The sequence below is a fragment of the Phyllostomus hastatus genome, unplaced genomic scaffold (assembly GCF_019186645.2).
Source record: "Phyllostomus hastatus isolate PE091 unplaced genomic scaffold, TTU_PhHast_1.1 phas_contig_159, whole genome shotgun sequence".
Classification (NCBI taxonomy): Eukaryota; Metazoa; Chordata; class Mammalia; order Chiroptera; family Phyllostomidae; genus Phyllostomus; species Phyllostomus hastatus.
This window is the reverse complement of record NW_025333640.1, coordinates 18,879,479-18,906,894: the sequence shown is the minus strand read 5'-3', so window position 1 is coordinate 18,906,894 and position 27,416 is coordinate 18,879,479. Positions and strand designations below refer to the sequence as shown.

Genomic DNA, 27,416 nt, shown 5'->3' with positions numbered 1-27,416 from the left:
AATGTGTGCAAATAGCTAGAAAAATTCCAAGGGGTAAAATATTAAAGCAGAGTAGATAGGGATACTAGGCCCTGTTTCCAAATACTAAAACATATTATGAAAGGCACAGTTGTTAAAATAGTTTAGTACTGACATTGACATTGACAGTGATCAGTAGAACCAAATGGAAATTTCATAAAAAACCCTAAATGTATAAGTACATTTAGCATATGCTGAAATTTGTTTCTCAAATCAGTAGGGAGAAATGAGTTATTCTTCAACATGTGGGAATAACTGGCTAGTAATTTGGATACGATAAATCCAATCTCTACCTTGCTTTTATATAAGTATAAAATCACAAATGGACCAAATAAGCAAATATTAAAAATGAAATTAGAAACATGATAAAAACATCAGTGAATTTTAGAAATTAATTTGATCAAGGATAGGTCTGTCTAAATGTGACTGACACAAGTCTTAAAAGCCAAGAAAAAGAGATTGATATATTTGATTTCATAAAAATTAAAATATCAAAGTTCATTAAACAAGTGCTAAAAATATGCTAGGAGTAAGGGACTGAGTATTTGCATAAAGAGCATATTTGATAAACAGCAAATGTCCTTAAAAACCTAGAGTTCTTTTATAAATTAATAAAAAGATGAAGATAAATGTGTAAAGTATACAAGCAATCCATAAATATATAAAAATAGCCAGGAAACACACAAGGATGTTCCATCTTCCTGATTAATGAAAAAATTCAAATTAAAGCAAGATTCTATTTTGAATCTGTTGTTTGTGGAAGTGTAAACTGATGTATCCTTTTTGGAAGCAAAATTTGCAGTATCTGTCAAAATTGAAAATGCTTATGTCTTTGGATCTAGCAGTTAACACTTAGAAGAATTTATGATAGGGGTTACTCACAGATATATACGTGAAAGAATGTTCATTGTTTCATTGTGTGTTGTAAAAATTTGAAAAAGGGAGATAAATGTTTCATCAGGTGACAGGTGTACTAAATTATCGTACATCTATATGCAAGTATTTAAATAAAATTAGATATTTATGTTTTGGTGTAGAAGGATGTGCAAGATATTATAGGTAAGATAGCTTATATCACAATGTCTATATTTTATTTAAGTGAAACATTTTAAAGTTAGTAATGTGAAGCTTCTGTCTGCATAATAAATATATTTGAAAGACTTGAACAATAGCAGTCTGGGGAGAGGAATTGGGAGGTTAGAAGGAATAGGGTAGAGGAATTTTTGCTTTTTACTTTGCATCCTTCTGTACTGCTTCAGGTTGTTCTTTTATTAAACGCAGAAATTTGTACTAGCATTACGCTTTCAAGTTTTTAAAAACCAAAGCAGTGTCAGAGTTTAAAATTGTACCAAAACATAATTATATTGCATGGGATTTTATTCCTCATAATGGAAAATACAGAACAAGGATCCTTTCATTTTGTGGTCAAATAACATTTATTTAGAATTTGAGAATAACATTAATTGCGTGTCCTGAGTGTTAATGGCTTGTGGTGTGCAACCCTGTCCAGTTCAGAGGTTTTATAAAAGATGTAACAGCACTTCCTATTTCAGAGACTTCCCTAACCCCTCTTCTACCACCATACTCTAGACTTGATTTAATCAGTAGGCTTTATCACAGTCTAAAAGGAATGAAAGTTTTCCCTCTAGATCTTGCTGTAATTTTGATGGGCAACAGAGCAGAGTTTCTCACTACACTTGTGCATTAGAAATGCCATCCGTCAATTGTAAGAGGTGCCATTCCCTGCACCAGAATCGGTGTGAGACCCATATCACAGTTGCCCTCCACAATATCATTAAAGCCCTCCTGTCTGCAGTCCCTCCACATTATAGTTTTCCAGTCTTATATTCAACAGTGTGTGGAATTTCTTTAGCTAAGAACATCTGAAGGCTATTCCAAATCATGGTCTTGCCAAGAAAATGATCTCTACATTTGATATGGTAAAATGACAAGTGGTTGTCCTCTTCCCAAGAATTCAGATATATACAGGAAAATTCAGATGTATAAATCCCAGTCATTTCTTCCACAACCATACAGAGGTAAGTCTTCAGCATTGAGTTAGTTGAAACCCTTAGTGTGGCTGGTTGTCAGTAATCCTTGATCAGAAAATAGCATCTCCTAGAAGCAAGTTATACTTGAACATTGTTAATGTGATTTTGTTAAAAGCCTTTTGGAGTCCCGGTAGAAGAAAATCATTACCTATGATGCATTCTTCTGCAATACTCTATTTTTTAGGTGTGTTTTTCAACATTTCCCCCAAAAGTTATCTTCTCCCAAACTAACTCCTAACATGCCATTAATAGGATCTTTGCAGTTTTAAGCCTTCTTAGGTTAAAACTTCTAAGAGTTAATTGTGATCTTTTGGCAAAGATCAAGAATAGAAAGGAAGCTCTGTTTATTTAATTTAAAATCTAAGGCCAGCTTTATTCTTAGGTTTCTCTTCAGCCTCACCTCTACTTCAATGTCTAGTTTCTATAGCAACTGAGATAGGTGCTGGGTCAGAAAAGAGAGATTTTTTGATGTAAAGAAATTTGGTTTTTAACCTGCAGGGGGAAGATAACAGGCAGCACCCTCACAGCCTTTTCCGGGCTGGTGCCTGCATTCTGTTTCCAGGAATTCCGCATTTTTTTCGTGGAGAGGCCAGGCATTTGTCTCTCTTCTCACAGAGCCTCAGAAAAGACTGCTGCATCTCTGCTCAACAACTTAATCACAGTCAATTTAACTGATTAATCAAATCAAGGCAGCTAAGAGAGAGAACTCTTCTTCTGTGGAAAAAGTGTAATGACCAGGGGAATTATTTTTTTTTTAAATGGAATGCCTCTGAGAATTATGTGAATTGTCTCTTCTCTTAACCTTGGATTCTGTAACAATAACTTTCTTTTTTAATTGTTCTCTAGTTCAAGTGCAGTTGGAAAAATCTCAAATGGTACTTTTTTTTGCATTCTCTATCCACCTGGATTAGGTGTGGACACTAGACCTCTTGTATCACTTAGGCGGGGAGATGTTGCAGGTGGGAGAAGTATTGCCAGACACTAAAAAGACAAGGTCAAGGACGTGGTGCAAGTGCTTAATGTTAGATCTTCAATGATGCGTATAGGACTTTGACTAGAAACTAATTTTCCTTTTTTAAAAAAGTTAAGTTGTTAATGCTGAGGAAGATAAATGCTTTTTTATATTATAGGAACTACCTTCAGTTGAAGAACTCACTGTTACTCTGCCTGACGATATTGAATTAAAGCCTCTTGGGATGGTTTCAAGCATTATTGAACAATTAGGTATGTAAATAATTTTATTAATAAAAAAGTATTTTATGTATATACCCAAACAGTGCTCTAATAATCAAATCAGAGATTTATGGTTAGTGAATTTTGAACAGATAAATTCAGTTTTACTTACATTTCTCCCACCTAAGTACTAACCAGCTTAGCTTCCCGACCCTGCTTAGCTTCCCGACCCTGCCTAGCTTCCGAGATCAGATGAGATCAGGCACGTTCAGGGTGGTATGGCCATAGAGCGTAAGTACATTTTATTTATGGAAATTTAAAGACTCCTTTTACTAACATAGTTTTCCAGAATTTTCTTGGATGTGCAATATTCATTTTCTGTTGCTGTTAAATTACTAAAAATTTTGTGACTTAAAACAATACAACAAACTTATTATTTAAGAGTTTTTTTGGGTCAGCAGTCCAATATGGGTCTTATGAGTTAAAATCAAGGGGTCCGTCAAGACTAAGTTGTTTTGTGGAGGCGCTAGAGGAGGATCCAAACTTCCTTTCCCTTTTGGCTTCTAGAGGTGGCCTGCACTCCTTGGCTTGTGACCCCCTTCCTTCATCTTCAAAGCCAGTCATGTAGCTTGTCTCTGAACACAGCCTGGAAAGGTTCTCTGCTTTTTAAGGACTCCCTTGATTGGGCCTTCATGTGTAATCGACGATCATTGTTCCATCTCGAGGTTCTTAACCTTAATTAATCACATCTTCAACAACAACAAAAATTTTTATTATAAAGTAACATTCACAGGTTTAGGGATTGGGGTATTGATTACCTTTTTTGTGGGGAGGGCATTATTCTGCTTACTGCCTTTGATTTTATTTTATAATCATGTAAATTAGAAAGGTCTGTGATATAATACTGATATTCATACCATGAAATTTGAAGCTCTTGGATATAAGACAACTAGGTATTATGGATTTCCTTTTAGCTCTGAGAGATGGGTATCAAAAAGTCTTGAAGTTAATTCTCATAGTGAGATACATGTGAGAATAGAACTCAGCATTGACAGTTTTAGGATTTTTGAACTGGGAAAAAGACATAGATCATCTACTGGCCATCTTAGTTTACAGGACTTAAGGAACACAGAAAAATTTGTCCCTTGCTTTTATGATTGGTTGTATAATGAATCATTGGTAGAAATGAGACATTACCTTTATCTTTTTTTATTGTATTTTTTTCCATTGCCATTTAATCCCCTTGTATTCCCCTCCCCACCAGCAATTACTACACTGTTGTCCATGTCCATGAGTCCTTTTTCCTTTTGCTCAGTCCCTGTATCTCCTAACATCTCTGCCCACCCCTCCACCAGCTGTCATCCTGCTCTCTGTCTTTGAGTCTGTCCTCATTTTCCTTGTTAGTTCAGTTTGTTCATTAGATAGCATGTATGAGTGAAATCATATGGTATTTGTCTTTCACTGCCTGGCTTATTTCACTTAGCATAATGCTCTCTAGGTCCATCCATGCTGTCACAAAGGGTAAAATTTTCTTCTTTCTTGTAATCTTTTGACCTTCTAACAGTGTACGTATCAATGTTTTAAAAAATTAATATAGATAAATTTATAGTTTTGTAATTAATCAAAACTGATTAAAGTGGAACATTTTTATAAAAATTATAGTTAATAAAACTACATAATTCTCAAGTTATTACATTAGTTTTTGAGTCATCTTATGGTATTTAATAATATGCATAAGTAAGTCAAACAGGTAGTATGAGTTGAACATTTATTAGACTTAATGTATGTAGGAAAAATATAAGTGATAATGTTTATCCTTAGTGAATAAAATGTTAATATATGATACACATGAAATAATGCTTTTTAAAGATACTCTTTTTACTAACACATACTAAATGACTAATAAAATTCTCAAGCTGGTGGGAATAAAGATTGAATGAATCAAAATCAGCACATGTTACCCTGTTTTGAAGTCCTAAAATATCTAACATTATTTGGACCAAGTTACAAATAAGAAAATAAAGCATTAGTATGCTAGGCAAAAAATATCTATGAATTCAATAAGAGCCCAGAGGTGAAAACAGAGGATTTAGTTTTGTACTCTGCATTTCTTACAGAAGTTGTATTGGTTTGCCTGCCTGCCTGCCTGCCTTCCTTCCTCCCTCCCTCCCTCCCTCCCTTCCTTTGTCCCTCCCTTCCTCCCTCCCTCCTTCCCTCCCTCCCTTCCTCCCTTCTTCTTTTTAATCTGGAAAATACAAGAGGCAATTTAGATATTATCTATCTAGGAGAAATGGAGAGATTTCCTGAAATTAAGGATGCATGTACTAGTACATACTTTCACAGTATTGATACACTTTGAAAGTTTTTATCAGTGTGTGGTAGAAACTCTTTGTACCCAGTACCTGGAACTGTGTGCCACCTAAAATTATATTACTAAGAGAATGGGTCTTGTAGGCCATGGGAACGCAGTCACTAATTGTGTTATGGGGAGAGCACTGACACTAGGGATCCAGACTCTAGTGATGCTGGGTATGGAACTGGCCACCAATACTATTAATCTCTTGAGTCCTGTTTTCTCCTCTTCCTTTAAAATGAGCCTGTTGGATTAGGTGATTTTCAGTTTTCATGTAATTTGGCTCTTTGAGAAGGGGATTAAATAGCAGAGATGTTTGAGAATGAATTCTTAGTGCTCACTATCACTATCTTTATTCCAGAAGCAGATCTAACTAAAAATATGTTGACTCGTGATCTGTTACTTAAGTGTGTATTCAGAATTTAGAAGCACTAGCTGCTGCCTACCCTGCCCCCTGCTCCCAGCCCCTGATACCATCTTTCCCCTGGTCTGGGGGCTCCCTAGTTCCTCACAGATCATCTCACCCCACCCTTACGTTTAGGGTACATGTGAGCTTGCAGATGGTAAGGACCCTGCTCCCTCCCTTGCAGTCCATCTAGCAACTGCCCCCTTCCTGCCCTGGGGGCCCAGGTTGTAGATGTTGTACAAAGGGTCTAAATCCCTTTTGTGTGTGTGTGTGCACTTTTTTACTTAAGAGGATGGGATCCCAGGTAGTACCTGCCCCCTCCTCCCAATAAGTCTGTTAGTGTTAGGGGAAAAATTAGTTGGGATATAGTTGAAATTTTTGAATGAATTTTAATAATCTGAACTAATATATTTTTTCTAGTGGAGGAGGCATTATCTATGTAATGTGACAAAGTATTCTTGCTTGTTGCTCTGATTTTCTAAGAACCTATCTTTTCCCGCCCCCACCCCCACCCTTTGCTATGGTAGACGACTGTAGTAGATTGGTTGTTTAACATACGTGGCACTTACAAGAAGTGGAATAGGCTAGACAAGTGGAATATTGCTCTTGCTTTTTGAGAAAAGAAGTGATGAAAATTATTGTGAACTGTACCATTTTTTATCTGTTCAGAAGAAGATGCTTTTGTGAAATTAACTTTTTCATATAACAATAAGTAGTCATAGAGAAGAATTTCTACTGTGAGAAAGAAGACTAATTTCTTCTAAAGCATGAGTTTTGTGACTAAATTACACTTTTGGGGGTAAAAATTGCTTGAGAAAATGTGCACAGCTTGAATTTGTTGACTTTTAATGGGTGAGTCAAATTTTCTGAGATTTTATACTTTTTCTTTCTTAGAATTGTAGCTTTTTGTATTAAATAAAAACACGTAGAAACTGTTTCCCTGTGCAGTATGGTATTAAATAGACTTTGCTCATCTAAGAGGAATAATGACTGAGGCATATTATTTTACCTTAAATTTCATATTAAATTATGTTGGAACTAAAGCCTAAATACTCATTTAAATTTTATATTATCTTCTGATTAAATCTTGAAATAATCTGTTTTGTTTTATTTTTCAGTAATAATCGAGTCTGTGACGAAGCTACCTCCAGTTAATGAGGAGACTGTGATTTTTAAAAGTGATAGGCAGGCAGCAGGAAAGGTTTGTAAAAAAGTTGAAATTCTACAAATCATTGTTTGTTTGTTAATTGTTTTTTTTTTACTTTCTCTGTCATAAAGAGTTTGTTAATTTTAGTAGACGAACCGTCTAGAGCTCTCCTATTATACATTATTTTAATACATTCTTGATTTTCTTCTATACTTTGTGTATTGGTTTCATACTGCCTATTACTCTTTGCTGCTTGCATTATGAAATACACATGAGTAGAATTTTTTTAATACTTTGTCAGGTACTTTGCTAGGCAGTGGCTCTGCTTACCGAGGAGGACCCAGTTCTCTGCTCTGCAGGTACTCAGAGTTAAGTGCAGGAGACTTTTTCCACCACACAGTAGTTTTGAAACTTGTGGTTTGTGAGTCCCATTGGGTAGTGGCTCTCAGAACGCTTTAGACTTTGGTTTCCTTAAGTGGAAAAAGACATCAGTGATAGCAATAAAGTTTCACTGTAAGTACATTTGGGGAATTATGAATATATGTAATTAAGTAGCCACCATAACGTTGGGTTTCTTTCAACATCTTGAATGTTGAATTTTTCTCTAATAGCTAACTTAGATAATTTTAACTTTAATTCACATTTCTTATATCCTCTAATACATTTGCATTCTTGTTCCTATAAATGTGACTAATAATGTTAATATTCAGCTCTTTTGTCATTGACTTTGACAGGAGTCAGATAAAAATGTAGTGTTCACACCTCTACCTCTAGCTATGTGACATACGTCCAAAGGGAAAAATTAAACCAATTTCTAAATTTCACATAGAAAGCTTTGTAAATTCAAGAGTTATGTCTTTCAGAAATATGTAATTATAAATCTAAGTATCTGAAATGATTCCCCAAAATAATGGTGGGAGTTGGAAGAGGATTGAAAGTATTATTAGTTAATCCAGCGACCGAAAGTGAAATTTGGATCTGTTTTAGATCTTTAGAATATCTTGTCTAGACACTAGACTAGTTGACCTTCAGTGTCAAACCCTTGCATATCCTTTCTGTTCCCTCCACTCTTCGATGAGTAACAGTAATCACGAGCCCCAGTGGTAAATATTTTGTGTATTTTAAAAAAATTACTGAAATTATGTAAGGAAGTGGAATTATCTTCATTTACTCAAAAATCACACAGTTAAAAAGGAACAAAATTGATTTTACAACCCAGTTGGCCTGTCGGGTTCATTTTCTTTCTACCTTTCTCCCCATTCCCACTGGCTTAATGAGAACAGCTTTGGATTTTTATTTGTCTTTTCCTTCTAATAATGATTTATTTCTCTTGAGAAATAATGAAATTCTCCTTTTAATGGTCAGTTACAGAATATCAGAAGAAATGGCCAGTTTATGCCACCCATTATCCCTATAGAACATGAATTTGTTGGTTGTTTTGCATTTAGTTTTCAGTATTTCTTAGAGTAGGTTTTGTTTTTGTCATTATTGTTCATTTTACTTTTTAATAAACCCAAACCATGAAACCCTTTTTCCTGTCCATTATCATTGGATAAGAATTTTTACTGACCGTTTTTGAAAGAATGTATTACAGGCTTGATTGCTAGTACGTGATGGTTTTCTGAAAGTCTCCATATTATAAGTGTTTTTTCCTCCCTTAGTAACTTGGGTAACTACTTGTGTAATACACATGGTGATTGAAATGATTATTTGACTTACTCAGTGAATTAGAATATTCCCTACTTCTATTTTTTATTTTATTAAAGATTTTATTTATTTATTTTTAGAGAGGGGAAGAGAGGGAGAGAAACATCAATGTGTGGCTGCCTCTTTCATGCCCCCAATTGGGGACCTGACTGGGAATTGAACTGGCGTCCCTTTGGTTCACAGGATGGCACTCAGCCCACCTAGACATAGACACACCAGTCGGGGCTTTATTTTATTTTTATTTATTGTAGAGAGAGAGAGGGAGGGAGGGAGGAATAGAGAAGAAAAAAGGAGAGAAAGAAACATTGATTTCTATTGTTCCATTTACTTATGTGTTCATTGGCTGCTGCTTGTGTGTGCCCTGACTCGGGACAAACCCACAATCTTGGTATATTGGGATAATTCTCTAACCAACTGAGCTACCTGGCCTGGGCCATTTTTATTTTTATTGTTATTTTTTTTACTGTCTTCATTTTTATTAATGTGGGGAGTCAGATAGTATACAGTGATTGATAAGAGATAATTCTGGATGGCTGTGGAGGTACATTTCTCTCTTTCCCTTTGGGTAGTTTAGTGCAAGCTGGATCAGCTGGGAAGATGCGAGGCCTCTGACTGATGGCATTCTTTGAAGGTTGCTTTCAGAGCAGCAGCATGCATATCTTGGCCTTCCATGTGCCCAGCCCCCCAGCATTGTTCCTGGGCCTGGAGATTCCTTGGTGTGCTTCCTGTTACCCAGAGAAATGGGAGTTACATGATCCCTTCCTCTTTGTGGAAAGGAGAGGCTGAGACTTGCCTTCTTGAGCACCTTCCTGGTGTGCAGTCGGCTGACTCAGGCAGGCCCCCAACCGCAGGAACTTTCTTCATGTTGCAGACTGATCATCTAAGCTCGGCCTGTGCTGTAGAATGAGAATTTCGGGGACTGAACATACTTTTACGTTCGGCTCGTCAGTGTTTTTTTCCTCAACTGACCATACGGTGTATTTGTACTGTGTGGTAGTAGTGTGTGTGTTTGTGACCCCTTCATGGGGCAGGAATCCTGTGAAGTTTTTCAGCAGAAAGGTACTGTGTTTGAGTAGGAGATGGGAAGTATTAAAAGCTAGAGCCAAGTGAAAGGACACTTAGAACAGCACCACTCAAGTGATGGGCAAGTACAAAACATTAGTTGGATTCAGTTTTTATGTGAGTATTTCTATGAAATATAAACTATTATTTAAGATATAAAGAAGGTAGGATTGTAAATACCCCTTGCAGAGCATTTGGTCCACGCTAAAAGGTCCTTGGTGTTTGTTCCTGTTCTAAATATCCACACTTAGAAAATGTCCCTGGGTTCAAATACCTCACTACATTTATTTCTACTTTGAGTTTACACAGTTAATACACAAAAAATACTGTCATGTAGTATTGGTCCAATAATTGTCTTTTGGCTATACTGCCAATGATAATTCTTCTTGCCTCAGTAGCCTAGCCAGTAGTGGCACATGGGGTTAGGTAGGTGGGTTTAAATTACTGCGAGAGTGGGATTTATGTTAGCTGCGAATCAAATGTCTCCATGGATGTTTAGTACAGGACCAAATGTTTGCTGATCCAACATGGAGTGTCGGTGTATGCCATCCACTGATTCTGTGACGCAGCTTCCTGTTGCCTACCATTTGCTGTATTTTTTCGTGTAAAACTACATTGTAGCTGTGGCTTATAAAGACTTCAGATCTTAAAAATAGGCAAGTAGGTGTGCTTTGATTTTATCCAAGATTCTGAATGTCACTTAGCAGTCTCTGCGTAAACCTGAAGCTATTAAGGCATTTCCGTGGTGCAATCGTTTCTCACAGTTAGGAGGTGGAATCGCGCCATCTGGGAAACAAGTCCTTGGGAAGCAGCCTAAGGTGCCAGGGTGCAGACAGCGATTGCTGTGCCTTGTACTAATGGGTTCGTAGGAAATTTTTTTTAAAGTTACTGTCTCTCTCCAAACTTAAAGAATTGGATTTGTCTATATTCATCAAGGGAATTAAAAAAAATAAATGTTTTAAGATTTTTTTTTAAAAAGTGACAAATAAGATGGTGTATTTCTTAATCTATGTAAGTAGGCCAGTAAGAATTGTGTTATGTTTCTTCTGTCCTTTGCACTAGTTGGAAGAGAGAAGTCTACCTTTTTTATTGAAAACCTTTTAAAACAAATTTTTCACTAATTCTTAAATTATCTGTTTGCTTTTCAAGTAGAAAAGCTTAAATTTTCCATGCTATTAGTGTTGTTTTAGAATGCATGGCATTTAAATTCTTTTGACTATTGATAGTTGTTTTTAGATTAATCATATTTTCAGAGTGTAGGTACCCTAGTGTATGAGCTGTTTTATGTCTTACTGAAAGTTAATAACAGCTTGAATTGTGTAGTAAACAGCATCAAGTGGAACGTTTACTGTAAAAAATCTAGAATGTAATAAAACAGGCACTTTCTATGCAGTTGGTTTAACATGGTCCAAGCTATTTGGAAAGTGATTTAGTAATTTACATCAAGAGTTTTAATAATCATATTCTTGGCTCCAATAATTCCATCTGTGACAAATCAATTTTTAGGAAATCTGAAATACAAAAATTTACATTTAAATATATCATGGCATCATTTATTATGTTGAACAGATTGGATGCTGCCTAAATGTCCTGTAATATAAGATGAGTTAAACAGATTGTGCTGAGTCTATAAAGGAATGCTATATAGTCACTGAAATGGCACTTAGGAAGCATATTTATAACATGGAAAAGCTTAATGCACTTTAGGTTTTAAAAGTGAGCACCGTACAAAAACTATAATATCTCAAACTTCATTACTATAAGAAGACTGGAAAAATCTACAGTGACACTGGTCATTGTCTTTTTTCTATAATATACTTATATTTCTTATCAGGGACATTATTTTTAAAAATTCAGGTATCTGTTTTGAGGAGAGTGGGAGACACAGAGGTCACCTTTAGTCACTCGTAGAACACTTGCAGAGATAAAGCGCGTCTGTGCTAAAAGCAGCTTCTTCACATACACACTGGGAGCCGTGTAGCGCCATTGTGTTTTAAGAAATAGTCAACTTGAAGTTCAAGTCTACTTTACTCTTCTTTGAATTAGAAAAAGTTGTGGTTTAATTTTATAAAAATGTTAACCACTACGTGGAAACAGCAGAAGTGATTGAATACCTATTGAAGTGTGCTTTCAAGTTTTGTGTCATAAAATTCCAAATGACAGGCAGCATTTTATTTTTCAAAAATTATCAATTGTCATTTTTTCTTCATATCTTACAACTTGAATGAGCAATAAAACAAAAAATTCATAATTTGCATGTAGTTGGTACCACCAGAATGATTTAAATTTAGCAAGGGCAAATTTGTTATACTTGTTTTCAATTCATAAAAAGGAAATCTGGAAAAAGCTGATGTATTTAAATCCAAATATGAAAATTTTATGCATATGCAAAGATGGGTTAAATATAGTTTTATTTTATTCCTCGGGCGTTGAAAAAATTACCTTGTATAACAATTATTAGTGTTTACTATGTTAAATATTACTAACCTTTTGAGTCATTATTTACATGTTAAAGGAGGCCTTTATGTTTCTTCTATTTTACAGATATTTGAGTTATTTGGACCTGTTGCACACCCATTTTATGTATTACGGTTTAATTCTTCAGAGCACATTGAGAGTAAAGGCATTAAAATAAAGGATACTATGTATTTTGCTCCATCAATGAAAGACTTCACTCAATATGTGTTCCCAGAAAAACAGTAAGTACTTCTTTTCCCCTTACCATCCAGTATGTGTGTGTTTGTTGTTTGCTTATTTAACCTTTATATTTTAGGAATAATTCTCAGCAATGGTAGTTTTAAACGATAGTTGTCTTCCAGACTTCATCTGTCTTCCTATTAACACCTCTGGAAGCTACAATTTGTTATCAGGTTTTACAGCTAGAGATCATTATATATTTGGGCCATATAAACTTGCTGAATTCTGATTCATCACATTTTTCATTATCTACACTCTTTTATATACATGGTACTTCGTATTAGTATTACCGTTTAAAAATTCTTTCCCATTTTAAATAAAATTTTCATTGGATTAAATTTATAGGCTTGACTAAAGAAAATAAGGAGATTTCTGGTTGCTTATAAATTGTAAAGTTATAGAAGAGACAATTAAAATGTGTCCCTGAAAAGTGTGTACTAAGTGGCGAGAAACAGGGTTGACTTAACTAATAAATCATTGCTCTTCATTTTGTCTGTAATTAATGCTAAAAGATGCCTGTGGAATGTGGGTAGTAATATTTCTCCTTATTTATACTCCCACTGGGTAATTGTGTATTTTCCTTATGTTAATTGTGTTGCCAAGTATTAGCTGTAAGGCTGTTTATGTCAATAAAACTTACAATTATGTAATGTAATTTTTACATAAAAGAATGGCATATGAGGGGAGCCCTCTAAAAAACCAAAATTATCTTCTGGAGGGCAGGACCTGGTAGTACAGACTTCTCCTGCTTAGGTGAGTGTTCTAGGAACCCATCTGTATCAGTGAACCAGCTGGTGGTGTAAGAGGCTGCATTCAGCTTCAGTGCATTTATATAAATGGGCTTGTTGCATGTGCCCATGTCATGGTGGGTGATTTACAAGCACACTGGCCCACACCCTGCTCAGTGTTCAGGTTTTTTGACCAAAAATGTGTTCCACCTTTCCTATTCACTCTAGCAACTTCTTTGTTTATTTGTTTCCCTGGATGAAAAAAGTCCTTAAAGGGAAGTGTTTTGCTGTATGGAAGAGGTGAAACAAAAAAATGGCAGAAACACTAAAAGACATCAAAATTGACAAGTTCAAAAACTTTTAAGCTGTGGAAAAAAAAGTCTCAATAGGTGTATTGCATCAAATTGAGAGTACTTTGAAGGTGACTTTGAAGTGTAAACATGTAGGAAAAATGCACAATTTTTTACAAATAAAATCTGGGTTTAGTTTTTTTTTTAAGTCACCTCTCGTATAGTTCAAATAGAATAACTTTTTTTATAAAATTTAGTTGAATGCTTCAGAAGATGTAATGGATATGAGCCACTAAAAATATTGTCAAATTAGGAGTGGAAGAAAAGTCACAAATATTGGGAGAGGGAAGGGGGATCTTAAATCCAAAAAGACTTTGCATTCAGTTTGACACACAAGTCTCTTCCAGGTCTAGTTCATAGGTGAAAAAATTAGGGGATGTGGTTTTTGTAGAACACATTATATACAAAGGGAACTTCAAGCAGTGAGTAGTATTAGTGCTATGTTAAAAGTACCAGTCGTAAGAATGCTTCTGTACCACGTACATATTAAATCCAGTCTCTGAATTTCATTTAATATTTCAGGTATGAAAATTTTGTTCCCGATAATTTATTCAACTCATGCTTAACAATGCACATAATTAACTGAAGGAACGTTTTACCCAAGTTATTCTTCAGGCTCTGCAAGGTTAATTTTTCTAAATGACTGCTGGCAAAAAGTGAGTTAAATAGGCAGTACAGTTATAAAGATTTTAGTGTGCTTTAAAATCATGCCTTAAGTAACAGGCATTTCACTCTGCTTTGAATATCAAGGTGTTGCTGTGGATATGTCATATGTTTGGCTTTTGCCAAATAAAGTACTTTAACTTAGATAAACTGGAAAGGTTTTCTGCATTGTTTTTTAAATAGATTTGAAATATTAGGAGCAGTCTTTGTTTTTGATGTGCAAGAACAACAACTTTGTCCCGGGGAGAAACAACAACAGTAAACTGAAGAATTGGGAAGTAGGCCTCCTCCACAGAGGCCCACTGTCGGAGCCCGTTCTGTTCAGGACCGTGTTTTGGTGTTGGTCTTGGGAGCTCAATGGTGTGCTTTGCCTTTGAGTTAGAAAAGTTCACCTCTTCTCCAGCTTATCCGCCTCTAGTAAGGCTATTTTAATCTTAGCTCCCCATGATCTTACTCTCTGTGAAAAGTGGTTTAAAATGTTGCTTGATCTTTTCTTCAGCAGATTTTGATTTTCAGTACTAAATGTACCATTTGGGGCACTTTTCTCAGTTATGTCTTTAAACTCCAGGCCAAGGGCACTGTAGCCCATGAGATGGTGGATGGGTGGATGGTGGAAACGGGAGTACTGGAGCTACGTGAAATGTATGGGTGTAAGAAGGTGATTACTGAATAGCAGCTTTTAAGTGGTGGAAAAATCGTTGCTAATGCCTGATATACAGTCCAAATTCTAAATCAAAATTTCAGAGCAAACTTAATGATTTCTGTATTGTGCCAGCTTCTGACATCTGTGAATTGATTTTTATGGATTATAGATTAATGGATTAATGATTTTAATGAACTCCTGAGAATCCCATATTTTTGAGATCTAGTTTAAAGCAGTGAGGACTGATATTTCATAATATTTTAATATAATCAAATAACAGGGTATAATCAAACAATGAAATCATAAAGGTTAATGAGACAAAATGAGCTTTCATAAATTATAATTATAATAGATATATGTATTTTTGTTGGTCATAGATTATAAAACTGCACTAAAAATAATTCATGCTTGTGATTTGTACTGTCCTTCAGAATTTTCAAAACTCCCCCTCTTCCCTAAACTAGATAACCTCTTACCCTCTGCTTTGAGAATCACTGTTGGGCCTTGGTTACTCATGCAGTATTGTTAACGTTCCTTAGGTAAACTGAGGAAAAAGAATTTCATGTTGTTATCTCTACCATTAAACCTATGAAATCTTAGACAAGGAAATACCGCATATTTATTTTTTGTGTGCTTAGCACATGGAACAGTCTCTGACCTGTAGCTGGTGTAGAATAAGCATTTACTGAAGTGAGTTTTATGAAAGGAGCTCAGGTGTCCTGAGAGTACCCCAGAGTATACCCCAGTCAGCATCTGGATGCGTGTGAACTGCAGAACGACCTTCCCCCGCACACCACAGCCTCGGCCTCTTGTGACACTCCAGTCCTAAAACGTCCAGAGGTTTTGTTTTTCTTACGAGCTTCCCACATTTTCTGAAACTAGGTACGGACAGAAAAATGGTCCTTTATTTTTTGCTCTTATTTTCATGTATATTGCAGAATTAAGAGTTGAGCTTATGTCTTCTACTTTATTATAAGTGATTAACAACTTTAACAAGTAGTGCTTTGAATTTTTGTTTTCTCTTCCTAGGGAAAAGGGATCAGATGCATCATGGGAGAATGATCAGGAACCACCACCAGAGGTAAGGTTAAGTCCGTTTACACAATATTTTAGAAAGTAAGGCAGAACTTAATCTTATAAATTCACTCCTGACTTTAAGGAGGTCCGTAATGCTCCTCACACGCATTCTCTGAGCCGTGCACTCTCTCCTTTCCATGGGGCTGTTGTATACCTTTCAGTAAGAATTTGTGATTGATCATTTAAAGAAATATGTTTAGTCACATTTGAATAAGTATTAGGTTATCATTGTCCTTGTAATTTCCTATTTTTAAATCAGTTTTTTGACACATGGTAAAGGCAGAATTGTCATTATTTTAAAAACTGTTATTCTTCAATTTAGTGATTTTAATATGTGAGATATGGAGATGTTTCTTAATGGTGCTTTTAATAAGCTTCCTTTCTTTTGGAGGTACAAAATCCCTAGAATCTATCTACCTCTCCATTTTTTATACTATATAAATTACCTTCTTAAGAATAGAGTTCTTTATTTTCTTATTTGAATCTATGTTAGCAAGACTTTTTTATGTTTCATAGTAGCTTGATAAACAATCTGTCTAGAGATGTGGGTAGAATCAGTTATAATCTGTAGAATTATGTGATTTCACTTTTCATGGAGATGTTTAAGGATATTTCCTTTAAGTTATTAAAAAGAAGAAATGATGGCAATTAGTGTATATATTTTTTGAAAACAGTATGCGTTTATAGAGTGTAATATATAATTATTATAAGTGAGAGTTTTTATTATGTGCCTAGTAGTTTTGAAGTTTCTCAGTATTATAAATTCTAGGTATGTGTAGATTTTACTTTGTTTATTTTAGATGATCTCAAGCAATGTTGAAGAATCTTATTCTGTATTAATTTCTGATTTTGCCGAGATGTGAATCAGCTAATGCTCACTTAGAGAGTCACTGAACCAGTGTGAGTCACTGAAGCGAGAGTAATCTTAGTTTAGTGTCTGTATTACTGTGGGGCTTTATTTTCACAAAAGTCTCTGTTTAAAATTTCATTAGTTAAATGATTTTTTCTCTTTTTTATTGTTGTTCAAGTATAGTTCTCTCCATTTTCACCCTACCACACCCCCTACCCCACCCATCCCCACCTCCTACCCTCAAACCTGTCTTAAAAGATATTTCTTGTGAAATGCATATATTCTTTTTTTTTTTTTAAGATTTTATTTATTTTTAGAGAGGGAAGGGAGGGAGATAGAGAGAGAGAAACATCAATGTGCGGTTGCTGGGGGTTATAGCCTGCAGCCCAGGCATGTATCCTGGCTGGGGGTCGAACCTGCGACACTTTGGTTCGCAGCCCACGCTCAATCCACTGAGCTACGCCAGCCAGGGCTTAATGCATATGTTCTTATACCTGTTATTTCATACCTAAGCATTAAACTTGCCAGTTTTGGTGATGTTAACTGTTTATAAAACTGGTTGGATCAGGCTAATTATAAGATTAAATCTGAGCATACTGCATGGTGCTTTATTTCCCTAAGAAGTTGACTGTTATTTTCATAATATGGAAAACTCTGAAATTCAAAAGTTTATTTTATCATGATGACATTTTGTAGTTTAGAATTATGGCCTGGTGTTAAATGTAGATTAATTAGAATTTGGAATGTATGGGGTTTAAACGTTTTAAAACAATTATGCTGTGAAAATAGAAAACGTTGGGCTTGCATAAAGGAACTGAAATTTACTTACAGGGAATGCAGCTCATTCATCTTCATATTCACTTCTAACATATGAATCCTTAATTTGTGATTGAATAAATGTGTTTAATGAATGCATACTTAATTGGTGTACGGGAAGATGGGAAATTTTCTCTGATTTTAGGAGGTGATAGCAAAATACTGACAAAATTGTCTCTAAAATAGTCTATTGCTAGTTAAAATCTTTTTTTAAATATTTGTTTATTGTTGTTCAAGTACAGTTGTCTCCATTTTCCCCCCTCCACGCCCCTATCCCAGCCACCCCCACCTCCCATCCCCCATTCTACCCGCCTTTGACTTTGTCCATGTGTCCTTCATACTTGTTCCCTGGCATCCCTTCCCCCTTTGCCCCTCATTATACTTCCTTCCTGCTCTTAGAACAATATCCAGTTATTTTAAATGGCCCAAGAAGGTTCTTTATTCTCTTATTTTATTGTCTCTGATTTTTCTCTTTAAGAAGCTTTCGCTTTGTCTTACAGAACCATTTCTTCTTTTTTTTTAAAGATTTTATTTATTTTTTAGAGAGGGAAGGGAGGGAGAAAGAGAGAGAGAGAAACATCAATGTACAGTTGCTGGGGGCCATGGCCTGCAGCACAGGCATGTGCCTTGGCTGGGAATCGAACCTGCAACACTTTGGTTCGCAGCCCACACTCAATCCACTGAGCTACGCCAGCCAGGGCTCCCATTTTCTTTTTCTTTTTTTTTTTTAAATATATTTTATTGATTATGCTATTACAGTTGTCCCATTTCCCCCCTTCTCTCCCCTCCACCCTGTACTCCCTCTCCCACCCACATTCCCCCCCCGCTTTAGTTCATGTCCATGTGTCATACTTATGAGTTCTTTAGCTTCTATATTTCCCATACTATTCTTGCCCTCCCCCTATCTATTTTCAACCTACATTCTATGCTACTTATTCTCTATACCTTTTCCCCCTCTCTCCTCCCATCCCCCTGTTGCTAACCCTCCATGTGACCTCCATTTCTGTGGTTCTGTTCCTGTTCTAGTTGTTTGCTTAGTTTCTTTTGGTTTTACTTTAGGTGTGGTTGTTAATAATTGTGAGTTTGCTGTCCTTTTACTATACATGTTTTTTCTTTATCTTCTTTTTCTTAGATAAGTCCCTTTAACATTTCATAAAATAAGGGCTTAGTGATGATGAACTCCTTTAACTTGACCTTATCTGAGAAGCACTTTGTCTGCCCTTCCATTCTAAATGAGAGCTTTGCTGGATAGAGCAATCTGGGATGTAGGTCCTTGTCTTTCATGACTTGGAATATTTCTTTCCAGCCCCTTCTTGCCTGTAAAGTCTCTTTTGAGAAATCTGCTGACAGTCTGATGGGAACTCCTTTGTAGCTTACTGTCCCCTTATCTCTTGCTGCTTCTAGGATTCTCTCCTTCGTTTTTTACCTTGGCTAATGTAATTATGATGTGCCTTGGTGTGTTTCTTCTTGGGTCCAACTTCTTTGGGGCTCTCTGAGCTTCCTGTATTTCTTGGAAGACTATTTCTTTTGCCAGATTGGGGAAATTCTCCTTTATTATTTGTTCAAATATGTGCTCATTTTGTTGCTTTTCCCCTTCCCCTTCTGGTACCCCTATAATTTTGGTGTTGGAACGTTTAAAGACGTCCTGGATGCTCTTAAGCTTCTCCTCGGTTTTTTGAATTCTTACTTCATCATGCTTTCCTACTTGGTTGATTCTATCTTCCTTCTGGTCCACTGTATTGTTTTGAGACCCAGTTTCCTTCCCTTCACTATTGGCTCTCTTCCGGGTATCTTCATGCATCTCTTTTATGGTATCCTGCATCTTTTCATCTAATTTGCGCCCAAAATCAACCAATTCTGTTAGCTTTCTGATCACCAGTGTTTTGAACTGTGTATCTGATAGGTTAGCTATTTCTTGGTCGCTCGAAAGGATGAGTTCTGGAACACTGATTTATTCGTCTATTTGAGCTGTCTATTTGAGCCATCGCTCTCTCTCTCTCTTTTTTTTTTTTTTTTGGTCTGGTCGCTCTTCTTACGGTGAGGGGCGGAGCCTTAGGTGTTCACCGCGGCTGGGCACCCCAGTCGCTAGGTTGTGACGTTATATGTGGGGGCGGGTGCAGGAGTGGGGTCGGGAGGAAAAAATGGCGGCAGTTCCGTTCTCCCGGGATCTCAGTCCCCTCTCCGGGATCCTGGGCTGCGAGCTCTGCCCTGGTCCACAATCGCTGCCTCACTGGGTCCACCGCAGCTCACGTACTCAGGGACCCCCGCTGCGTTCTTGCGCCCTGGATGTTTTTCGCGCTGATTTCGTGCCAGGTTTTCCCTGTTCTCCGAGTGCTGCTGACCCATGCCCGCCCGGCTCGTCCTCTCGGCCCCGCCTACCAGTCTGGATGAACGGGTCTACTTCAACGTCTTGGCTGTCCGACTTCCATTCAGATAAATCCTCTGTCAGTTCTGGGTGTTATTCTGGCTGTAAATTGTTGTTGTTCTAATCTTGGTTGTGCGAGGAGGTACGCTGCATCCACCTATTCCTCCATCTTGCCGGAAGTCCCCATTTTCATTTCTTGAATATACTGACCCTCTACACATAACTCGCACTCCTTGCAAATGTCCTCGCCCTTATTTTCACTGTTGACTCATCATTAGAGGTCTCTCTTGGGTTCCCCATACCCCGAAATCTTCCTTGCCCTTTTTCTTTTTCCTCAACCCCATACTGTCATAGCATTAAATCATAGCACTTGCTCATTGCTTTAGGTATCTAGTTTTTTATTTGACTGAACCGTTTCAGAGAAAGAAATGTTTTCCACCTGACCTCAATGCTTTCTGCTGCCTGGTGGATACCAGATATTCACAGGAGCTTAAAAACCTTAGCACTTTAAGATCAGTAATAAGAACTCATGAAGCTAATAAAGATATATGAAGGTACTAAAATTCGTTGATGTTTCTGAATTTGATTATGGATTCTGAGGTATGTGAACTGTTGGTTCATAGAAGATTTGATTTAAAATATATTTCAGCAAGATAACTGAAAATCCCATACAAAGACTTTCCTATATATTTTATTTCTTCCTTTTAAATGTGTACACATGCATAGACAGTGAGTCTGCTTTTATATATTTTTATGAAACATATTATCTGTTTTATGATATTAATAGAATAATATAATGCCTGAATTCTAAGAAATCATAGAAAGTCATAATATATAAAGCTTCTGAATCTTATGTTTTTGATGGACTGTAACAGTGAATCTGATTTTTAGTTATATTTGACTTGCCCTCTTATAACTTAAAATGATTTCCTCTTGGAAGTTGGGTAATGCATGTATCTGCTTATCAAAGCCTTCACCTGCAATCTTATATAAATATAAATAGTATCCGTAGTGATTTTCTCCCCCCTTACTTTGTTTTATTGTTTATTTAAGCCCTTACTATACCTGGCATTATATTAATAAAAAAATTATTACCTGGCTAGTGTTTAGAACAGTGCCTGGTTTATAATGGATATGTATCAATTTTTGAACAAGAGGTATAATATTCTCCTATTTTTATATTAGATTTGATACTTCATATTAATTGCATATTCCTTTCTTTAGAATTTTGGCTGCTGATACATCTTGACTCTAAGCTGGAAGTCAAACTTCTAGCTTAGGGAAAAGCTGTATCTCGAGGTTGTTAAAGATCGGTATTTTATAGCTAGCTATCTGAAAGTTCCTAGGAATTATAAAACCAGAAAGCCTTGAGTACTCATCTGATTACTGGCTGTGTCAATTAAGAATCTTTAGGACTTTGTTTAAAAAAATACTTCATTTTTCGTGCCCTGGCTGGTGTAGCTCAGTGGATTGAGCGCAGGCTGCAAACCAAAGTGTCGCAGGTTCGATTCCCAGTCAGGGTACGTGCCTGGGTTGTGGGCCATGACCCCCAGCAACCGGACATTGATGTTTCTCTCTCTCTCTCTTTCTCCCTCCCTTCCCTCTCTAAAAATAAATAAAAATAAAATCTTTTAAAAAAACACTTCATTTTTCTATCATATGTAATTAATGCAAGTATTACTGGAAACTACTGAGTATCAAAAAAAGTATCTTTCAATGTCAGTGTTTAAATAATAGGCTTATTCTTCTCATTTCCAAGTATGTACTGTTGAATTGGTTAATTCACGTGACATAAATCTATATATTTTTCTCTGTCAGGCCTTAGATTTCAGTGATGATGAAAAGGAAAAAGAAGCCAAATACAGAAGAAAAATTCGCATGCAAGGCCGGAAAAAACTAAGATCTGTATTTAATGAGTCAGGTGAGTTAATGCAACATTTAGTAATTTTTTTTATCTTAACTTACATTTATGTAAGTTTATCAGTAATAACACTGAAGAAAACATCAGGGTTTTCTTTTTACCTCCTGCCATCCAGCTAACATTGGGGGTATTTTACAGCAGGGGATGTGGTGGGACAGAGTCACAAGGCAGTTTTTCAAGCTTAAGAATGGGAAAATGGCTTCAAGAGGTAAAAGGCAAACTAAACGTTGTTAGTTATTTGTGCTCATTAGCACTTTCTGTTAAGAAACTTAGTGGCTTCCATATTTAGACTTAAATAATACAGTATTTAGTATCAAACTCAAGGTACTTTATTTTTTAAAATGTGTTTCATTTTATTATACCTTCCCTATTTTGTTTTTCCTTTTGTAAAACTTAACCTTTTGTAGATTGACATGCAGTTGTAAGAAATAATACAGAGAAATCTTATATGCCCATTCCCTAGCTTCCTGCAATAGTAACATCCTGCAAAACTGGACAGTAAAGTGTCACAGCCAGGATATTGCCATCGATACAATCAAGATACAGACCATTTCCATCACAGGAAGAATTCCCTCATGTTGCCTTTTTATAGCCACACAGACTTTCCTCCTTCCCACCACCTCCTCAATTCTTGGCATCCAGTAATCTGTTCTCCAGTTCTATAACATAATTTGTCATGTCAGGAATGCTTATATAAATGGAGTCATTCAGTATGTTACCACTCAGAATTGGGTTTTGTTTCCAAGCGTAATATTCTGGAGATTCATCTAGATTGTTGTATGTGTCGAATTTGTTTCTTTTCATTCCATAGTGGTATTCCATTATGTGAACATGCCACAGGTTATTTAACCATTCATGTACTAAAGGACATCTGGGTTGTTAACAGTTTTTGGTTATAGGAGTGAAGTTGCTTTATACATTTGTGTACAGGTTTTTTTTTTGTGCACACAAATTTTCATTTCTCTGGGATAAATGTCGGAGAGTGCAGTTACTGGATTGTATGAATTGTGTGTGTTCGGTTTCTCAAGAAACTGCCATACTGTTTCTCAGTGTGGCTACATTCCCATCCCCAGTTATGAGTGAGTTTGTTTCTCTGCTTTCTCACCAGCATTTGGTGGTGTCCCTATTTTACACACCGTTCTTGTGGGCGTGTAGTGACGTTGGTGATTTTGACTTGCATTTTCCTGGTGATACTGAACATCTTCCCACCTGCTCCTTTGCTGTCTGTGTATCCTCCTCGGTGATGTGTTTGTTCATGCCTTTTGCCCATTATTTAACTGTATTTCTGTTTTTTAACTTCTGAATTATGAGTTTATATATAATTTCTTCCAGTCTTTAGCCTATGTTTTCATCCTCTTGAAAGGGTCATTTGCAGAATAAAAGTTTTTAATTTTGACAAACCCCAATTTATCAGTTTTTATTTTACGAAGTCTGAGAATTTCTTGCCTACATCTACATCCTAAAGATTTTCTCCTTTTTTTTTTTTTAAAGTTTGCAAAATTATTTTAAGGGTTCTACTTCCTTTCCCTTTCCACATGCATTTTAGAATCTCTATATTGACAAAAAGTCTTGCCAGGATTTTGTTAGGAATTGCATTACACCTTTTTATATATTAGCTCAGAGACAACTGACATCTTTATACTAATCGAATTTTCAATTCTAAAATTTCTATTTCTTTGTATAATTTTTTTGTGCTTAGGCTTTTTATTTGTTTTAGTTCTAATTTCTTGTTGAAGTGTTTTTATGATGACTGTTTAAAAATATTTCTCAGATAATTCTAACATTTTGTCATCTTGGTATTGGCCTCAATTAAGTTTGCATTTTCATTGAGTTCAAAGTCTTCATTCTTGCTGTGATGAGTGATTTTTAATGAAATCTGTACATGTTGGGTATTATGTTATGAAATTCTAGATCTTATTTAAATCTTCTGTTTTAGCAGTCTTGTTTTTAAAACTGCTCTGGCAGGGAAAGGAAGGGGGTGTCACATTATTACTATTAGTGCCAGGTAGGGATAAAAATCCAGGTTTTCTTCTCAGCCTGTATTGGCACCTTACTGCCGGGCAAGGAGGGGAGGACTGCCTCCTTACTGCTCCTCTGACCACAGTGGGTGATGGCCTCGCTACTGCTGGGCAGTGACCAGAGTCCTGACTCTCTACTAGTTCTCCTCTGACACCACCTAGTGCGGGAGGTGGAGGGACACTGTGTGCCTGCCAGTGGAGGTATAAGTCCAGGTCCCCCGTGTGATCGCCAGTATCGTTGCAGGAGGCCTTCGAGCCTGGTGACTGGCTCCCTATTCAGCCTGCACCCCAGGGGGAGGTCGAGGCACCTCGTTACATCCTGTCAAGGGGGGAAGTCTGGTTCCCCACTCAGCCCTTGAGAGAGTGAACAATAGTGGTATCTGGTTTTCTCTGTGCTGCCTGGCTGGAGTCTAGTGGTTGTTGTCTGAAAGGTTTCCGTCTTGCTAGGCTTTCTGTTTCCTGATTGTCTGGCCTTTTAGATTCTTTACAATGGGTCATTTTAAGCCTTATGCATTTTTAAATACCGTAAGATATACTTGGAAATTAAAGGCATTATTGAAATTGTAAACAGTGTTTTTAATTTATTAAAATTAATTTTAATTTTATTTTTATGCTGTTTTTTTAACCCTGCTCGAAGGTGGAAATTTGGCAGAAGTGCATCAGAATTGGAATGTTTCAGAGCATTCAAAAGGATACCGCAACAGAGAATTCACACGAGGATTTCCCCGGGGCCGATATCCCCGACCTTGGCATGGCAGACCCCCACCTCCACAGTTTTATAACTCAGAGTGTATGGTATCTCAGGAGCCTTCGGGATTTCCACCTCAGAGACAAGAGAATTTCATGCCACACTATCCCTTTCCTCCTCCGATGTTTGACATGCATAATTTTTCACTCCCTCCTCCACTACCACCTCCTCCTCCCCCTCCCCCACCTGTGTTTGTAAACATGGGTTGGGCTGCACCTAACATGGCACCCCCCATGCCCTACTCCATACCCCCGCCGCCTCCCCCCCCACCGCCGCCCCCACCCCCCTCTTCTGGAGACAATAATTATTCTCATTTTGGACCTTACTATTAGGTGAATAAATGCATTTCCAGAGAAATGTAGACTTCTTTATATGGGAAAGATTTTTCTTTTATATGGGAAGGATTTTTTTTTAAAAGAAAGTGATTATGGATCTAGATTTTTAAAGCATTGTCAAAAAACTGAATGCTTCCTTTAGTCGTAAGTTGATATATATTTATAACATTGGTGAAATTGTATCCGTATGAAAATTTCATTTTAGATTTGTAGGGGGGAATTCCAATGATGTAATATTTAATTAAAACTTTGAATCCGTGCGTTCCACACCCTGCCCAGTTAAACAGTGTGTACAGGTTCAGTCATAGATCTGGAGCAACTCTCGTCACGGATAAAGGAGACTGAGCGTACCCATTATCTTGTTGGTATATCTGAACATGTGATGTTGGAGTCCTCTTGCGAGTCTCTAAAATAAACTATTTTTATAAACTTTGGAAATTGATTTTGATTGTAATTGCGAATTGCCAGTGACATTAAATGTTGTAATTAAGAAACAAGTGTACAGAGAAGGAAAGTCTCATATATTGGCAGAAGCTGTGACTGTAATTAAAGCTTTTCATTATCTGTGCAGATTTTCATTATTTGGAAATGAAATTCCTTTTCGGGAGACTTTACTGTTGAACCATGTAGAAGAACACAGAGATTATTCACAATAAAATGTTATGCACTCACAGTCAAATGTACCTGACCCTGTGCTGGGAGACCGCATCTTCCACGTCTGTTCCCAGACCCTCACATGCGTGGTCCAGGTCAGGTGCTTCATAAATACTTAATGAATGACTGAGTTTTTATTAATTCATTAATGACCAGTGAGTATTATTTTACACCCTGAAATGTAAACGTAAGGGAGATTATGGAATTTTAGAAGTTGGGGAGACCCTAGAAGTAGTCTAAACTAGTCCTCATTTTTAATAAACAAGGAAGAGCCAGCCTAGCTAAGGGTTTCAAAGGGTTAAGTAACTTAATGAAGGTCACTCTCAGTGAGATGGCAAGGACTTGAACCTAGTGTTTTCGATTCTCAGATCAGCACTTTCTACGAAATTGGTGCTTCACAACTTCCTTGACTTTCTTAGAAAATAATACATGCATGCACACCAGGGTCTTCGTGCATCACCGCCCTCAGCCTCCGGGTGCAGCCAGGCCCCTTGTCACCTCCCCGTGGGTGGAGGAGTCTCTGCAGTTGAGAAACTCTTGCTTCCATGTACACTGACATTGTCACGTGTTATACTTTCTTATTCTTGAAATGTTTTTGTAGCTTCTCTAGAAGCTACAGAATCTCATGGATTATGGCACAGTCTTTTTCAGGTTGACAGGATATTGTCAGAGTCAACACGAGATTATATCTGAAAGCACTGAAAAACCCAAACCTTTTTTCTACAAGAATGGGAAGAGTAAGATGTTACCATCCAGGGATGGTAAATCAAGTTGTTTTCATTGCCATGGTGTTTAAAAAAATCTCTGAACTCTGTACATCAAGTACTGGTGTCTGACAGATATTTAATATCTAAAGAAACAGCCAAATGATGGTATTTGATGTCTGCTTTCAGTTAAGGTGCTACCTTAGGCACTTAGATTTGAGTTGCCTTGTACTCTGTTCTGGGTTTTTTGAAACTTCAGGCTGCCTGAAAATCACCTATAATTATCACCTAAGTTTTGGATAGGTTATTAAAAATAAACATTCTTGGACTTTAACCCAGACTCAAGTCAAGTAGATCTGGCTGAGATGAGATTTAGGAAACTATTTTTAACAGATACCCCCTGGGTGATTAACTTCAGGTTTTAGTCTTTGTGTTGATTTCAGCATAAATACACTACTTCAGCTTCTTGGCCAGTCACTATGGCACTTAAGGTAGTAGGAGTGTGGTGAGGAAGAGGGAGTTGATAGGTAAGAAGAGAAAACCATAGCTACTTAAATTTTATCCGTAGCCTCTCGCTTGGTTCTCAGAGCTATAATGTATCAACTACATCTGTCTCTGGAGATGAGGAGGAGTACCCATTTTCTCTTTTATCTGGAAGAGAAATACTATGTTCATCACCCTACCTTAAGTTTACAGCACAGCTTTAAAATTGTGTGGCCCCAGATCTTTTAAACTGCTAGCTGGTGTGAAGACAAATACAATGTTCTCAGAGTTGCTCCCTTGAAATACACTGTTTATGTTAGCCTTTTCCTGTGATAAAATAGACATTCACATGATGGAGTATGGGAAACACCTTAGTATATCTGCAGTTTAACTGTAAAGTTGTAATTGTTGCCTAAAATATTTGCTTTATTGAGATGAAGAACACTG

General features: G+C 36.7%; 1 protein-coding gene across 1 annotated transcript in view; it reads left to right on the top strand.

The window, feature by feature from the left end:
• NAF1 (nuclear assembly factor 1 ribonucleoprotein) overlaps positions 1-25,692 on the top strand; it is a 38,259-nt gene extending 12,567 nt beyond the window's left edge. The window contains exons 3-8 of the mRNA XM_045831254.1: positions 3,200-3,293; positions 7,120-7,202; positions 12,462-12,616; positions 16,028-16,079; positions 21,925-22,027; positions 24,683-25,692. Of these exons, the coding sequence (XP_045687210.1) occupies positions 3,200-3,293; positions 7,120-7,202; positions 12,462-12,616; positions 16,028-16,079; positions 21,925-22,027; positions 24,683-25,125 (930 nt within the window). The 3' untranslated portion in view covers positions 25,126-25,692. The remainder of the gene's footprint in view (positions 1-3,199; positions 3,294-7,119; positions 7,203-12,461; positions 12,617-16,027; positions 16,080-21,924; positions 22,028-24,682) is intronic.
• The last annotated feature ends 1,724 nt before the right edge of the window (positions 25,693-27,416 follow it).